Source organism: Gordionus sp. m RMFG-2023, chromosome 1 (assembly GCF_954871325.1).
Source record: "Gordionus sp. m RMFG-2023 chromosome 1, tfGorSpeb1-WG-v2, whole genome shotgun sequence".
NCBI classification, from domain to species: Eukaryota; Metazoa; Nematomorpha; class Gordioida; order Chordodea; family Parachordodidae; genus Gordionus; species Gordionus sp. m RMFG-2023.
This window is the reverse complement of record NC_088775.1, coordinates 12204007-12220800: the sequence shown is the minus strand read 5'-3', so window position 1 is coordinate 12220800 and position 16794 is coordinate 12204007. Positions and strand designations below refer to the sequence as shown.

The following is a 16794-nucleotide window of genomic DNA, read 5'->3' as shown; positions in this document are numbered from 1 at the left end:
GTTATTAATTTGCCCTTTAATAGATATTTCATTGATTTATATTTATTATTCCTGTTCCTTTTCCCCACTTCTATTTATTCAAATCTTGGATATATTTCCTCATTATTTTATCATATTATTTTTTATTCGTACAATTAGCCATATTATGCAAACTTATCCATTCGGTGGTATTAAGCCCAGTTCACACCTTTATTTTAGCCGATCTATAACATGACTATATTTCCTTCGTTTAATCTCCATCATATTTGATAAATTTCTTGTTATTTATTTATGTATCTTTTAATCAATTTTTTTTCGCTTCTGAATACATTTAGCTTTATTCATTTTTTCAAATATTTATCCGCGCCATACTTTGTGTCTTTTAGATTTTACTAATGTAGTGGATTTGTAATAAATCATTCAATTTCTTATAATCATATAAAAACCATAACCCTTATCTTTGTAGCATAGTTCCAAACTAATCGCTAACGCGGTATAAGAGCTTGGCACAAATCTAAGCCTAAAATTAGTTTATACTAAATGTAGTAGGTTTAGTAAATATTAAAATATAGCAATCCTAATTGCTATTATAATACACATACTTATTTTATGATAAAAATATATCAAGTTAGGGTAAACTCAGGTTAAATTTGCTAGCTTGCTATCTAATGCAATTAAAATTAAACTTAGCATAGATCAGTTCTCAACCTAAAATTTTGTACGAAGCCAGGATTGAACTTGGATCAAAATGTTAGGCTGATAGAATTACTAAAAGAAATATCATTTACCTTTAATAATTGTTATATATTCAAATTTGTAATCTTATTACAATCCAATTTATTCAAATTATATTTTTATTTTAGTTATAATTTTATTTTATTGTTAACCTTTTTAATATTATAGTCTAATTTTAATTTGTAAAAAATGTTATATATATACCTTACGAAAAGAGAAAGATATTAGTTAATAAAATATATTTTTTAAACTCTCCTAAAAAATTGTTTTCCTCTTCAATAATAGATCAAATGAGTTTTTGGCTTTAATCGCATAGTTCAGTAAAATTAAAAAGGCATGCAGCACAGCAGATATGAGGCTATATATCATGTATTAATAAATAATTATAAATATTAATAATTTTAATTATTAAATATATCTAATAATATTCCTAAATTTTAACTCTTATAATTATTATTAATATTTAGATTATAAATCTTAATTATATGGCATCTATATATAATACAAATTAAAAAATATTTTAAAAATATATTGATTCTAAAAAAAATAAAAACATTTTGCTGATCATCTCAATAATGATTAATATTCTTCAGTTTAGAATAACTTGATGATAATTATAAATAATCCTTAAATTAAACAAAAAATTTAAAAAAATATTTAAGCATATCTTAGAAAAAATCAACCTTTAAACTCGATTTTTATTTTTAATGACGATGATTGACTGAGAATTTCGAAACTTATCAGGTTAACACTTTTATCATTTGTTTATTTCAGCTATAACCAAATGTTGAAATTGAATCGATTGCTTAATATCCAATTTATAGATAACCTAAACTTTTGTTGTAGCTTATTTCATTCCAATAAACATACTAGCTTGCCATTTAATCTCACCAAAATACAATATGTAACTAAAACATTTAACTTTATAAAGATATAATTTGCAGAGATATATATCTGATCAAAACACAAATATTTCTCCAAAAAATTTACATCAAGTCAATTCAGTTGAAAAAAATTTAGATGATTTATATAAACAAGTGGTTATTCAATTACATGGGCATGATCCTGAAGTTATCAAAAGCTATATGCAATATATACTTATGACAACCTATGAATTAAACATTGATGTCATTGAAGTGTAATTTTTTTTAGAAATTTATATTATATTTATAGTTAATATATTTGTCTAAGTAGGATATTTAAAAAAGCTTTGAAATATTCTGAATATTGATTAATAATTTTAAATATATTTTAATTAAAAGATTTTTATTATAAATTTTACTTTTTTAAAGTTGAAATTTAGAATATTTTTCCACACCACATAGTAAAAATGAAAAGTTTATCATTTCTTTTGAATACTTCTAATATTAGAAAATATTGTATTTTCAATATGCGCAATTGGAACTATCAGCATATATGCAATATTTTGGTAAGGAACGCAACAACCTCAGGGTTGTTTTTTTTGCCAAATATTTTACTATGGCATGGGAGAGTAGGATGTGTGAAAATGCCTAGGTGAACTTTTTATTTGCTTAAAATAATTTAAAATTTAGTTCATAAGAAATTATGGGCTGGACTGGACAACTTGTTCAAAATATATTTTGTTGACCTGACCTAAAACCCTAATAAAAAATTTTACTGGGAGATTCAGGCTAGGTCTTTGCCAACCTCTATAACATGTAATTATATTTAATTATACATTTATGGAACACAGTAAAGGTTGGTGCAAAGCCTGGCTTGAACCAACCGATGACCAGTCCTTTAACTAGCCTGCTCCTTAAATGACATATGCATTAATTTTTATTTAAAAAAAAGGATAAATATGCTTTATTATAAAAGCATAATTCTGTAAAATATTTATCACATAGCTGGTCTGACCCAAAAATTTTTTTGTCCTGCTCATGGGTTGACTTCTAAAATGCAGTTTCTGATAGTAAATGATACAAGTAAAGGTCTAGACAATTTATCTTTGCATCCTTTTTAACTTTGATTTTTCATAGGAAGAAATCTCATCTCATAGATGTTTCCCCACTTAACTTATCAAAATATAATCTGATTTGTGATTATGCTAGCATTGTAAAAAAAAGGAAAATTTGAGATGGAATAGATTCTATGCTTTTTTGGTTAATTTATTTAAGACTCGGAAATGCAACAAAAATATTGTCCATATTAGAAGCTAATTGACCCTAATTATTATGAGTAAATTTTTTAGAAAAAAAAATACAGACTTGAAATCTTTATTTGATTGTAATACGGTAACTATAGATTGAGATATTTAGAATCATATCCTTTAAAAAACAACAATAATTTGCTGTTCCCTTCTTTCTCGTGAGATTAATCTTTTTTGACCCTAATTAAAATCATTTCTTATTATTTTTTTAAATTCTTATTTTTTTAAAAAATTATATTTTTGCTCCTCTATTAAATATTCTTATAAAACTTTAATACAGAGATGTAGTTTCCCATATTAACCAATACCAGTGATAACCAGTTTCCAAAATAATAATCGTTCTACATTATAGATAAGAAAGAAAGAAAGCACATAAAGGTAAAATATTAGGTCTCCACCATACTGTTTATTGAATGCCTAAATATCTTATTTTAAATAATAGCTATCATCAAACTCGATATTAATGATAAAGAATATAAGAAAAATACCACAAAGCTTCATTAAAATTCAATAGCATCTGTTGCTTAATTTTTTTTTAATAAAAAAGGTTGATACAGACCCCCATCCTAATTCGTCTTATTTCTAAATAGTCGCCTGTTTAGCCCTCTATATAGCTTCCTCTAAACAGTCTTAAAAGAAAAAAACTATTTTAGATTTATGTAACGGTTAACGGGCCCTTGATGTTTTATTAATAACAAAATTAATATAAATAACAAATAATATTTATTTAATGTACACACTTTTTAAAACAAATCAAAATTAGGTGTTCTAATTCAAAATCTGTTTTAGCCAGACTGACTAGAACACAACCATATTCTTCAAATTTTCTAATAAACTTTAAAAAAATTGATATGGTGCTGCATCTCTGCTTTAAATATTATTCATCTGAAATTTGATTCGATAAATATTAATACTTTTTTTGAAATGAATTAATTTTGATAAGGTTAATGAATATATTTAAAATAACCAAAAAATTTATAAATCGTAAATTTATAAAAATTATGAAACATGTCCTTATATTTTCATTTAAAATTTATAATCCCTACCAAATTATTTTTATACTTGTCCCTTTTATTTAAATACTTTTTATTTTGATTAATATAACTGCTATTTCTTATTATAATTTGAAAAATGTAATTAATGTTACTTACTTATTTTTTTGTAAAAATTTCACAACTTTATAAACTTTAAGCTTTTGTAAATTAGGAAAAAAATGGTTTAAAAGCCAATATTTTATTTTTACATTAAAAAATAGCTTATTTCTCTTTTTTCATTAAAGTTACTATATTTAATTAATTATAATTTTGATATTTTGGCCACCTCAATAGTCTTAATAAATAATACTATTATAGTAAATATTTATCATAAGATTTACAATTTTAAAACGATACTTTTGATTTTTTTTTATAAAATGAGTCCTAAATATAATATTTTTGAGTTATTTGTTATTTAAATGTTAATGTATTTGTCAAGAAAAAATGAGCCATTAATAACTTCTACTTCTAAAAAAAATTAGTTTTCATTATTTATTTTTCTAAATACTAATTTAACAGTTACGATTTGCTAAAAAAATATTTTTTTCTTTATTAACTAAACATTTTATATTTTATAAATAGGAAAGATTTGCCAAAAGAGATGCACAGAAGAACCTTACTAAAATCTGCATTCGTTCACAAAAAACATAGAGTTCAATATGAATGGAGAACTCATTATAAAAATATCACGGTAATGTAAGGAATTTGACAATAGCTCAACTAAATGAATGTTGAACTGTAGGAGATATTATAATTGGTTGTGAAGTAAGGAGTAGGATTAAAAAGTTATAGGTTAATGTTAAGATAATATTAAAAATTGTTTTTTAATAATAAAATTAAATATTTTTTTATAAATAACTTATCAAATCTGACAGATCATGTGATTGTAAATAGACGAATAGAAATTTAAATAATGGTTTGTAACGATAATTTCCTTTGGACCATTATGGAAATTTATAAATGTATTTGAATATTTAAAAAAAAAGCAGATGAGACATTTAACCGGTTCAACACTGAGCACCTTTTTAGAATACATAGAGCGTAATCTGCCAGAAGGTATTGCTATGAGGATTACAAAGGTAATTTTAAAAAAATCTATTCTAATATTCCAATCCGTTATATAGACACAATTATTAACTTTGCCAGAACATTTGAATAATGAAATTGTCAAGGACGAAAAACCTGATGGTGAAATAAAAAAACTTTTGTATAAAAACAAAATCCTCAAAGATGATTTCGAATTTCCTCCTCCCAAAAGCATTGAATTTGAACATTATTTTTGATATTTATTATAAATTCTTGTGTATAATAGAAATTTTTATAAAAAATCGAAATTTGCATTAAATATTGTACAGTTAATAAAAAAAATTATGATTCATATCTCCTTTCGATATCTTTGATAATAGAGTCGGCAAATGTGTTAATATTTAAAGGGGCCTCTAATTCAAGCACTTCTTTCACTATAGAAGATGGATCCTTTTCGCCCCCATGTTGTATTAAGGTATTAAATTTTTGCCCGGCTAGACTACCATACGGTTCTTGTTCAAAATATCTGGACCAAATATCTATAGCCACCCCTCTAGCTATTAAATAAGAATAATATTTGGCTCCGTACCCAACTAAATGATGAAATTTGAGATAGGGAGACACCCCAGGGACTGAGGCATAAGGGTCAAATTTCAGTTGAACATCGTTAATAATTTGTTCTTGCAATGATCGATCGTAGGAGTACGAATTAGAGTGTAGGGCTATGTCTAAAGTGGAATAATAGAGTTGGGATTGGTTTTCTAGGGCAAGAAAGTGGTTTTTGTGATCTAGATAAGCTTTCAATAAATCGTCAGGAGGAGAGCTGCGATCGGTCTTGTGCCTGCCAATTTTTTTAAGGACTCGAAAATCGCTGGCCATTATTTCCATCAAATTTGAAGGTATTTCCGCGAAATCTGTGGAGCATCTAGTGCCCGTGACATGCTGATACCGAGTTCGACCTAATATGGAATGAAAGGCGTGTCCCATTTCGTGAAATAGGTTTTCAAGTGACGAAGGAGTTAGATAACAATCATTAATGTTGGGCAAGTAATTTAAATTTAAGGATATTACTATGATGGGTGATTGGTAATGTTCATGGCCATCACTTTCGTTCCCGATATTTCTACCTCCTCTGACAGTAAAATGACAATCCAAGGAGGGTTTATTATTTCTAGCGAATAGATCCAAGTATACATAACCTAGAGCGGAAGGGTTTGCACCTTTATTAGGATAAAAGCCCAGTTTTAATATATTTGAGGCCCACAAGCTCTCGGTGTCTTGGTAATGCTCTAAACACATCTTTAAGCCGAACAATGAATCAATTATTTCATTTAGACCCTCCAAGACATTGCTAAGTGATAAATAATTGGATAGCTCATAATTATACTGAAGGATATTTTTTTTTGATTGCATTATTAAATATGAACCATCATACGGGTTTATTATATCATTTAAATTTTTCATCTTCAACAATTTCGTTTTATCTGTGCCTAAAAATGGCAGTAATTTATCATTGAAATATTCAAAAAAATGATTTAAGCAATTTAAAGAGCCTGCTAAGGTGTTATGAATCATTTTATCTGCATAAGAATTAAATCCAGAAACTTGGGCTAAATCATGGCGCACATTCAACATATTTTTCAAAAGATCCTCTTTGTGTATGTTTTGATGATTATAGAGTTTATACATTTGTTCACGATTTTTATCATTGTGTATATGCATATAATTACAGGGTACCATAAAACCATTATCACATGATTCAACATAATCGTTTAATTCTTTAGAACAATTTTTAACTATCACAGGCTCATTAAAAGCTTCCATCACTTTATTATTTGATATGATTTGCTTTTCATATAATTTAACAAAACGTCGCCTTTTATCATCACTCAGGTGTATGCCACTTTGTTCAAAATCAAATAAAAATAATTTACCAGTGGTAAAATCTACATCATCCATGGGAAAAGCTGCATCATTATTATCAACTACATTTTTTAAAGTTTTATAAAGGGTCACATTTGTATTTAATTTTTCAACATAATTGCTAACATTAAGATATGTTTTAAGGGCAGCCTGTGAATAAGAATTTTGAGGGTGGCAAGTACGAATAAATTCGGCTAAATCGGCAACTTGGCATAATGTATCTGACAGGTCATCAAATAGGGCTATTAACTTTTTCTTGTGGTTGTTAGATAAAATTTGATCTAATACATCATCACACTTATTTAATGCTCTTTTTTCCAATATTAGAAACCCATCGGGGTTATTTAGCTCTGATATGCCAAACAATCCAAGTGCCTTATTTGTTTTTACATTGAGTTTGTTAAAATCAAACACCGTGTAGTTAAATTTTCTTTTAAATATTTGATTATAACACGGGTAATATTTTTTATTCAAATAGAACTTTCCTAAACTCTTCATTGGTATCTAAAACATAAAATATAATTAAAAAATTGTGTAATTTTAAATAGACCTCCCCTATTTATCCTAATTCACTTTAATATTCCAATGTTGATTTATTTTTTTTATCTTAAAAAGTATTAAAATTTGGATAAACATTGGCGTCAGCATAGATGTAATGTAGGGAAAATTTCGCCGGAAAAATAGGGAAACTTACTTAATTTTTATGTCTTTTTTTGATAAATCACGATTTTTAAAGTTTACTCATTCATATTTCAAATTATTTACCCAGATTAAAGATACCCATAATATAAAAAATACTTAAAATTATTTTTTAGCAAAGTATATTAGCTTAATTAATTAAGGATTATAATGGTTACCTTGTTATATTTTGAAAAGTTATAAACATCATCATATCTTTCAAAATATTAAGGATATTATTTCCGATTTCAAGATTTCTTAAATTTAATTTTGAGATCACAAGCCGGAATTAAATTTTAGCTTTATCAATTTTTTAGTTTCAAAATTTTAATATTCTCGTTTATTTTATGAAATTGGAAGAGTATCATATCATAGCCCTAAATGCTGTTAATATATCTTATAATTCCAATATTCCTACTTCTACTCAATAGGATTCATGCGAATAAATATTAATTTCCAAAAAAATGGTACATTCAAAATAATTATTCAAAATCTCTAAATGGAATATATATAAATGAGGAGGTCGGATAAATTGTTTTCATAAGGGAAGGATTGATTCCTGTTAAAGATTTGATTTGGGGTCTCCTCAAAATAAGCTTAACAAAAGCAATTAAAATTAGATTCTAATTTCATTTATATATTAATAGTTGACCTATTTTCATGAAACCTAAAAAATTCAATATTTCATAGTATAATTTTTCTATTTGTTCATTCTCCTAATTTTAGTTTCCTGGAAATTTACATCCCTATTTAGCATACCTAAAAACCGAACGTGTTAGATAAGATAAGAAGATCATATTTAACAGAATAACTAAAATTATTGGATTATAGTGGGCACAAATTGAGCGTCTCAACGCTACATTACAAACGTATATAATGCATAAATGGTATAATGTAAATTGATAAAATCAATGCTTTATTTGCACCTATTTCAAAAACGCAACTGACTTTTTTCGTAATTTTTTTTATAATAGTTTAAATTTTTATTTGATAAGAAATGGATATTACTTTAAAATGTAAGAATTCATTCATCAATTATGGGATTTTTCTAACGTGAATTAATATATTTATATCTTTAGGGCATGAGATGACGCTAATTATTAAAAAATTTCTTAATTATATGGAATTAGATGAAATGATGGTATCAGGGACATCCAGATTATAAGAAGTCTTATGCAATATTGACCATTATTGAATATAGATATAAATGAGTGTGTTTACATCTATAAAAGTTAGAGGAAGAACTTCCACAATATGATACACCAAGTCAATATCTTTAACTTTTTTTTATAAAACCACTTATAAAATTAAGATGGGTAAATAATCTGGGTCTGAATGGCTAGAATATATATGATTTATAGAGTCTACAATTGGTGATAAGCCAACAACTAATATTTTTGATATTTGTGAGTGTATTTAAATTGTTAACAGATCCCAAAACCAAAAATAGAACAACAATTGTTGGATCTTATAAATAAGAAACCATTCCAAACTGGTAAAATTTATAGTAACCTTAAAAAGCTTATATTTTATCCATATTATTTCTAATGTCATTGGAAGATGGGTTATATAGATTTAGTATACCTCTTTAAATCAGAATAAAAAAAAATTTCTACTCATTATGATGGAAAATATAAATATTGTAGAACTGCCAATACAAAATGCTAATATTTAATAGCATAATTGTTGTTAACATATTTTTATTTGAAACTTTCTTGTATTTATATTTTTATTGGTCTTCTTGTATTTATATTTTAAAATTTACATTCTTAAATAAAGTTTTAATTTAATATTCATCTAAATAACTATGTTTTAAAATTTAGAAATCAAATGTACTCATTCCCAATCATTTCTTGAAGGTGCCAATATGTATATATATTATTAGGGAGGATTTCAAATTGCTCTGTATACTGATTTAATTAGGCAGAAGATATTTACCCACATTTGCCATCAAATTAGTAATTTAATTTTTTACTGTATTATAAAAAAAAATTATATATCATTTAAATTTTATATAAATATTTGTAATTATTTATTATTTTACATTAGTAAAGTGTTTTATAAAATTGTATATTAACCTGACTGGGACCCCAAAATATTAATTTTTTAGCTTGGCTATATACTTTTAAAATGTTATAAGTATTTAACAAATATATTTGTATAATAAGAATGAATTATTATTTTAAATTAGTAAAGTGCTCTATAAATTGTTAGAGTCCTACAAATTCAATATTTATCCATCTGACTGGGATCCCAAATATGTATTTTTTAGCTAAGCTGTATATTTTTAAAATGTTTTAATGCAAACTGTTCCTACCCCCCCTTCCCCCCCCCAACTTAGGAAAACACTGGATATAATATATAAATATATATTAATGTATTTAAAATAATCAAAAATCCAAAATAATAATTCATTTATTTGTTAGCTACTAAGGATGCACCAATATTATCGGATCGGATATGGCCGATATTTCAACTTTTTTAAAATATAGGTTATCGGTCAATATTATAAAATTTTCCGGTCCAATAAAATAGGATCTTAATTTATATTTGTTTATTATGTAAATAGATAAATATTTTTAGATTCATGAATATAAATTATAACTGATAATTATTATTAAATTTATAGGGCTCTGTCTACCCTTGAATATACAATTTTAGAAAGCACTTTAATACTGCTAATAATCCAAAATAATAATTCAATCTTATACAAATGTATTTGCTAAATACTTATAACATTTTAAAATATTAAAGCCAAGCTAAAAAGTACATATTTGGGGTCATAGCAAGATGGATAAATATTGAATTTGTAGGGCTTTATAAATATAAATGTATAAAGCACTTTATTAAAGTAAAATCATAAATCCAAAATAATAATTCACTCTTATTATACAAATGTATTTGTTAGATATTTATTATAACATTTTAAAAATATAGAGCTAAGCTAAAAAGAAATATTTAGGGTCCCATCAGGTGAATATAAAATTTTATATAGAGCTTACTTAAATTTTGGATTTTCTAGGCTTCAAATATATTGAAAGATATTATTCTTGGTTGAACTCAAATTTGTATCTAGAATATAAATAATAATTTTAAATATTTATATAAAAAGAGCTTACCTAAACTTTGGATTTCCTAGGGTTCAAATAAATTGAAAAACATTAATCCAGCAAATTTTTATCTAGGATATAAATAATTACAAATATTTATATAAAAATTAAAATGATATATAAATTTTTTTTATAATACATTAAAAAATTAATTTACTAATTTGATGCCAATAGGCCAAATATCCTTTGAGATTTAATTTACAGCACAGGATTTGGATATCCTTGAACAAAATGATAATTGTGATTATCTTATTAAATATCTTTTACATGAGAAAATAAAGGATAATTTAAAATATTTTTCCTTAAGGTGAGAAATAATCAGTCTTCTACATAAATTTGCTTACTATAGTGTGACTCTAGGTAATATTATATATCAGGTAAATAGGATAAAATTACTGTAACATACTCAGAGAATAAATGTCTTTAAACATATATCTGTGATGTTTTTCCTCTTTCTATATTCTTGTAATAATTATAATACCTACATCTTTTCTTGATCCATGATAATAAACTCTATTTTTTACATTTAAAAATGTGACCTCAATTTTTTTTTTAAAAAAAGTACAGCAAAATACAAACGCTTATATTGTGTGTACTATAATTCAGGAAAGCTATTAAAAAGGTGGAACTATAACCTCCCCTTGTATAATGAATAGAGTAAAATGAGAGTATATGAATGCTTTACTCTAGGGTTAATTAAATATGTAATTGAAAGATGGATAAAATATATTTACTAAATCAAAGTATCTAAAAAAGTAAAATATTACTTCACAACAGTGGGTTTAATTATATTTATCCAAGTATAAAATGAGTGACATTTTATATTTATTTTGAAGTATGTCATGTCATATTTACTTTCAATTACAATTACGAGGTAATTGTTTACTAATTAAATATTAATGCTAAAATTATTATTTGTTTAGAAATAAAATATTACATTATTCTTATAAGATTACGATTATAATACATATAAAATGCATATTCAATTTCATATATGTTTTAAGCAGGCGCGTACGCAGGAATTTGGTCTGGGGGGGGGGGGGGATAATATAATTTTTTAAGAAATATTATTGTTTTTTAAAAATATCAAACACAAATTTATTAGGACTAATAACTATTTCCAATACACAATTTTAAATTTGAATTATAAAAAAAATATATGTAAAGAATCACTTAAATGACCCAAAATAGAAATTTGATTTTTTTGAGCCTTTACACAAAAAGTTTCTTATGAATAATTGCATTCTATATGTTATATATTTACAATGTAAAATGTAAAATCAATCTTCGTTGGGATTGAGATAATTTTTCAATTATCTCATCCTTGCTTGTTGTCAAATGCCTATGAATATTCAAAAGATCCAAATCTTTCAATCTACTTTCAGATAGTTGTACTTCTTGGTATGTTTTTCAGAGACCTGCAGGCCCGGCCTCCGGGCTGGACAGTATTTTAATTTTTTTAAAAATCACCCGGGCCGGGCGCTGAATTTTAATTTAAAAAAACACCCAAGCCGGGCCTAAATTATTTTTAAAAAAGCACCCAGGCCAGGCCTGTATTTTTAAAAAAAGCCTATATTTAAAATCTTTATTATTAGCTATAAAAATCAAAAATAAATATAATTTATTTTAAAAAAATCCGGGCCTGGCCTGAATATTTTAAAAAATAACCCAGTCCGGGCTATAATAAATCTTTAAAAAAAATCTGGGCCGTGCCCTGCAAATGGTACTTCTGCAGGCCTCTGTTAATCTTCTTTAAAAAGAGAATGTTCTTTCATTAGTTTAATAATGGGAAGAGTTTATAAACCCTTTTAATACTTTGGGAATTTATTCTAAAATGTGTTTGAAATAATGCAGAGCATCCATAGCATTTTTTAGGACTATATCAACCATAGTTAATCTTATAAACATAGTTATTTAACTAGTAAGGCATCATAAGATACTTTAACATCTTCATAATAAAAATCTAACAAATATTTTTTTTTCTATCACCATCTCAAAAAGGTTTGGAAGGCTTTTGTGGAAGTAATATTTTCAGATTAGTAAGTGCTGCATGATGAAATAAAAATTCATTTATTTGGGTTATAAATGTATCTCTATCTAAGATATACTCTTCTACTGATCCTATATTCAGAGTTGTACGTTTGCTCAAAATCAAAAGATCTTCAAAGATCTAGATCTTTGAAGATCTTAAAATTTGAAGATCTTTTATTTTTAAAAATTTTGTGTAACGATCTTCAAAGATCTTCATGATATTTATTTTTTTACCCCTTTATTAAAAGCCCAGATGTTTTTCAATTTTATTAATATAATATTTCTTTTATTTTATACCTCTCCTCCTGCCTTGATGAAAATTGAAGAACATCTGGGCTTTTAATAAAGGGGTAAAAAAAATAAATATCATGAAGATCTTTGAAGATCGTTACACAAAATTTTTAAAAAATAAAAGATCTTCAAATTTTACGATCTTCAAAGATCTTGCTCAAATTTTTGAGCTAGATCTCGCTCAAAAATCTTCAAAGAAGATCTTTTGTACAACTCTGCCTATATTAATGTTTTAACTATTAGCTTGCCTTGCTACAAGTCGAGGGAGACAAATATTAAACACGTATAGCTCTGCTTTTGACTCAACAATAAAATATATAATATGAAATTCTTCATCAACATTAGCCCTAATTTCCTTGAGTTCTGATAAAATGCTCTCCGCTATTCTCATCTTCTTAATCAAGTCAATGTCATGTTTTTGAAAGGTAATACTTAAAATAGTTGTATAATTAAATAATACATTCTAATGAGAAATAAAATTTGGAATAAGCATTGAATCCAATAATTTTCTTGCTGAGGAAATATTTCTTTCAGGCCCTTGTGATATTTCAGTAATAGCAAATAATTGGCTCTTCTAACTCCTTAAAAGCTGTTACTGCTTGATGGCAGAGACTCTATCTCGTTGGACAAGGTTGCAATTTCTTTTTCCCTGTTGGACAAGAAGTTTCAGAAATAATAATTATTTGACTAGAAATTTGAAAATGGTAGATAAATATTACGCCACTAAAAATTTGAAAATAATAAGTAAATATTACGCTGGAAAACTTGAAATCTAAATTAATTGATAAAATAACTTAGTAGATAAATGTGATAATAAATGTAATTAAATATATATTTAATATGAGATACGAATAAATATTAACAAATATAAATTAATATAAACAATAATATTTTTGAAAAATATATCCGGCATCTGCATTTTTTGGCTTTGGGGGTGGGAGATTTGCCCCCCCCCCCCGCTGCGTACGTTAATGGTTTTAAGAAGAAAGGAATAATTTTATGATCAAATGAAACCATTTTTTTTTAAAGTTGATTACACTTGAAACGCGAGTAGATTTTAAGATAATTTCCGAGTTCTGATGATTTGTCAGGTGATAAGTTACCTTATAATGTCGAATTTTGTTATAGAAATCTTGATAGAATAAAGTACTCTTTGAGAGCAAAAAATCCTTAGCAGGTTTTTTCCATGTGTAATTGCACTTTAAATTCTCTGACTAATATCAAAACATTGTTTTTTTATTTTAGCTACCTTACCAATTAGCTGCACTAATAAAAGGTCCTTTTCAACTTTGAAAAGGTTAAAAAGCTATTTAAGAAATAGCACCGATTAAAACCGTTTAATTTATTAGCCTATTAAATATATGAAAATTATTCTAGATAAAAATTTGAATTTAAATAATTAACCAAATCTCAGAGAAAAGTAGATTTCTCTTAATTCAAATCATAAAATTGCAATATGATTTAATATGCTCTTAGTCATAAAATTTTTATATGCAAAACTTAATTATAATAAATTCTTAGTCATATATTCATATATTTTTTATATTATACTATTTTTAATAAATATTGCATTTGCAATTAGAGTTATTTATATTTTAATATTATAATCATTTGTATTAATTATAAGTTAAATTATAATATTTTTAAATAACGTTATGTGCAACAAGAATTACTTATATTATTTTTATCAGTTATTTACAATTATAAAATTTATATATTTTTTAATTTATTATATTATATATTAGCATTAAAATAAATACATAGTTAAATAAAGGGATGTTATTAATAGTATTTTAATAATAATTAAAATCTATAATGAAATTATCTGTAAAATTTTGTTATATGCAAAAATTAAATTAAATAATTATTTTTTTCATAGAATAAGATATATTGAGTGTTCATAAAGAATGGGAGGTTTAGGGGCGATTTTCTTCTTCTTTCTACACCGAATGGATTGAATTAATTTACAATTGAACACTAAACATTGATAAATTTTCAGAATCTTGTTTAATATTTTTCCATTTATGCTTGCTACTTAAGTGGTTAGACACTAATAAAGCACAAAATATTGGTAAATTTTCGAATTAGTATTTCCAATAGTTCAGCAAACTTTAACAAAGATGATATAAAAATAACTACTGAAAAATTAATATTATATATTATTTTTTCGGGACCCGGCAGAAGACCGGAGGAAAGGAAAACCCACCCCTATGGATAAATCCTGGCTATACCATTGATAACATATAATAATTCTTAGACATTTAGAGTAGTAATAAAAATCAGCTGGGGCACGCTTTTGTTATTCTAACTTCTAAAAAGGTTTGTGAACAGATTTAAAATACTAAGTGCTTTGAAGATTAATAACATTAAATTATTGATAACATTCGTCATTTTAAGATATTTTTGTATCTTGGACAAACCTAATTGGCAAATAGAAATAATCTGATATATTCTTAATTTTTATATTTTTGATGTATAGATTTAATTATCGATTCTTTATTCCAGGAATTATTAATGATTATTTTTTTTACATAGTCCCAAGAATTTATATTATTTATGATTTTATTTTTTCTCTCGTTCCAAGAATTTATTTTTTAGGAATTGAAAATATTGTAAATACAAAAAAATTATTATCAATATGTAGAATTAGTATGTAAAATTATATTAAGTTTCTGGGTATCCCAAAGTTTACGTTTAGAACAGGCCCATTCCGCCGACATGGGCAAGCGGAATAGCCGCCTCAGGCAATCTAAATTTGACAGGGCCGCCATATGTTGCCTCTTGTTTGATTTTATGGAAAAAAATGAAAATTTATTTAATATTTAATGAGATTAACCTTATGAATAAAATCAAAAGAAAAGTTGACCATATTTAGCCAAAACCCAGATTAAAGATCTAGTCGAAATATAGTTCACTATAATGGAAAAATTGCATATACTTTATGCCAAAATCGATTTTTTTTATAAATTATTAAATCATTTTATGATTTTTTTAAAATAATAAGGTTTGACATGTCTAGCTATTTCTTGTTAAAACAAGAAATTCGATTAATTTTTTAATTATTGAAATTTTCTTTTTTCTTAATATAAAAAATTTTTAAAGAGTGTTTTAATTAAGAATAATTTATTCAAGATACACGGTGAAATTATAGGTTAAACATATAATATAATTATAAAAATTACTTGGAACTATATTTTATAAATTTTATAAGTTATGAGGCACTCTTTTATGATTATTTTTCCTTTAAAATTGAAAAATATTTAGACCATAAATTTGATTTAATATATAAACTTTATGTGTGGGTATACTTTAAATTGCCCTCATCTAAATTGAATTATTTTAATTAAGCTTTAAATTAGACTATTTTATATTAATTTATATTATATACTAGTTTCAGACCCTTTAAAAATAAAAAATTAGATTAATAAAAAAAAATACTGTTTTAGTTAAGTGAATTGTTAGAACGTGCCCTACAATACTATTTTTTATCACATAAGCTATAAAGAGTTTGAAAAATAGGAAGAGTAAAAGAATTTGATTTAAGTGCTGGAAACAAAAAAGAAAGAAGCACAATTTAACAATTTTAAAAAGGGAGTTCTTTTAAAATATTTTAAAAAAGGTAAATCATGAGCCTCATATGAAATGTGTGAAATAATCAATGCTGGGGTGGCAGTAATGTTAACATAACCTCCCTTTGAGAATCTATCGTAAAAGATTGATAATGGACAAATTAATATGATTAAATTATTTTACGTATAACTCGATCAAGCGAAGATTTGCAAAAACATTTTTAGCTGTTACAACTTCTCGAGGATAT

The 16794-nt window shown here is 25.3% G+C and overlaps 2 protein-coding genes across 6 annotated transcripts; one reads left to right on the top strand and one right to left on the bottom strand.

Moving 5' to 3' along the window:
• Positions 1–1446: 1446 nt before the first annotated feature.
• LOC135930346 (small ribosomal subunit protein uS10m-like) lies at positions 1447–5281 on the top strand. 2 transcript variants are annotated; one of them, XM_065467132.1, is made up of 5 exons: positions 1447–1618; positions 1659–1852; positions 4501–4609; positions 4905–4997; positions 5043–5281. In XM_065467132.1, exons 1-5 carry the CDS (start codon positions 1499–1501, stop codon positions 5199–5201), a joined length of 675 nt encoding a protein of 224 aa, XP_065323204.1. In that variant the 5' UTR covers positions 1447–1498; the 3' UTR covers positions 5202–5281. The 2 variants fall into 2 exon arrangements, with proteins under 2 accessions (XP_065323204.1, XP_065323212.1); XM_065467140.1 differs by having other exon boundaries at positions 1462–1618; positions 4908–4997.
• Positions 5199–11454, bottom strand: LOC135930323 (mitochondrial intermediate peptidase-like). Of its 4 annotated transcripts, none has more exons than XM_065467107.1 (7): positions 11052–11440; positions 10923–11011; positions 10813–10876; positions 10665–10726; positions 10548–10617; positions 9382–9519; positions 5199–7371 (listed from the first exon to the last, which is right to left on the bottom strand). In XM_065467107.1, exon 7 carries the CDS (start codon positions 7363–7365, stop codon positions 5287–5289), a length of 2079 nt encoding a protein of 692 aa, XP_065323179.1. In that variant the 5' UTR covers positions 7366–7371; positions 9382–9519; positions 10548–10617; positions 10665–10726; positions 10813–10876; positions 10923–11011; positions 11052–11440; the 3' UTR covers positions 5199–5286. The 4 variants fall into 4 exon arrangements, 3 of the variants coding, with proteins under 3 accessions (XP_065323179.1, XP_065323184.1, XP_065323190.1); XR_010572739.1 differs by lacking the exon at positions 5199–7371 and adding an exon at positions 9263–9342 and having other exon boundaries at positions 11052–11454; XM_065467112.1 differs by lacking the exon at positions 9382–9519.
• Between the last annotated feature and the right edge of the window lie 5340 nt (positions 11455–16794).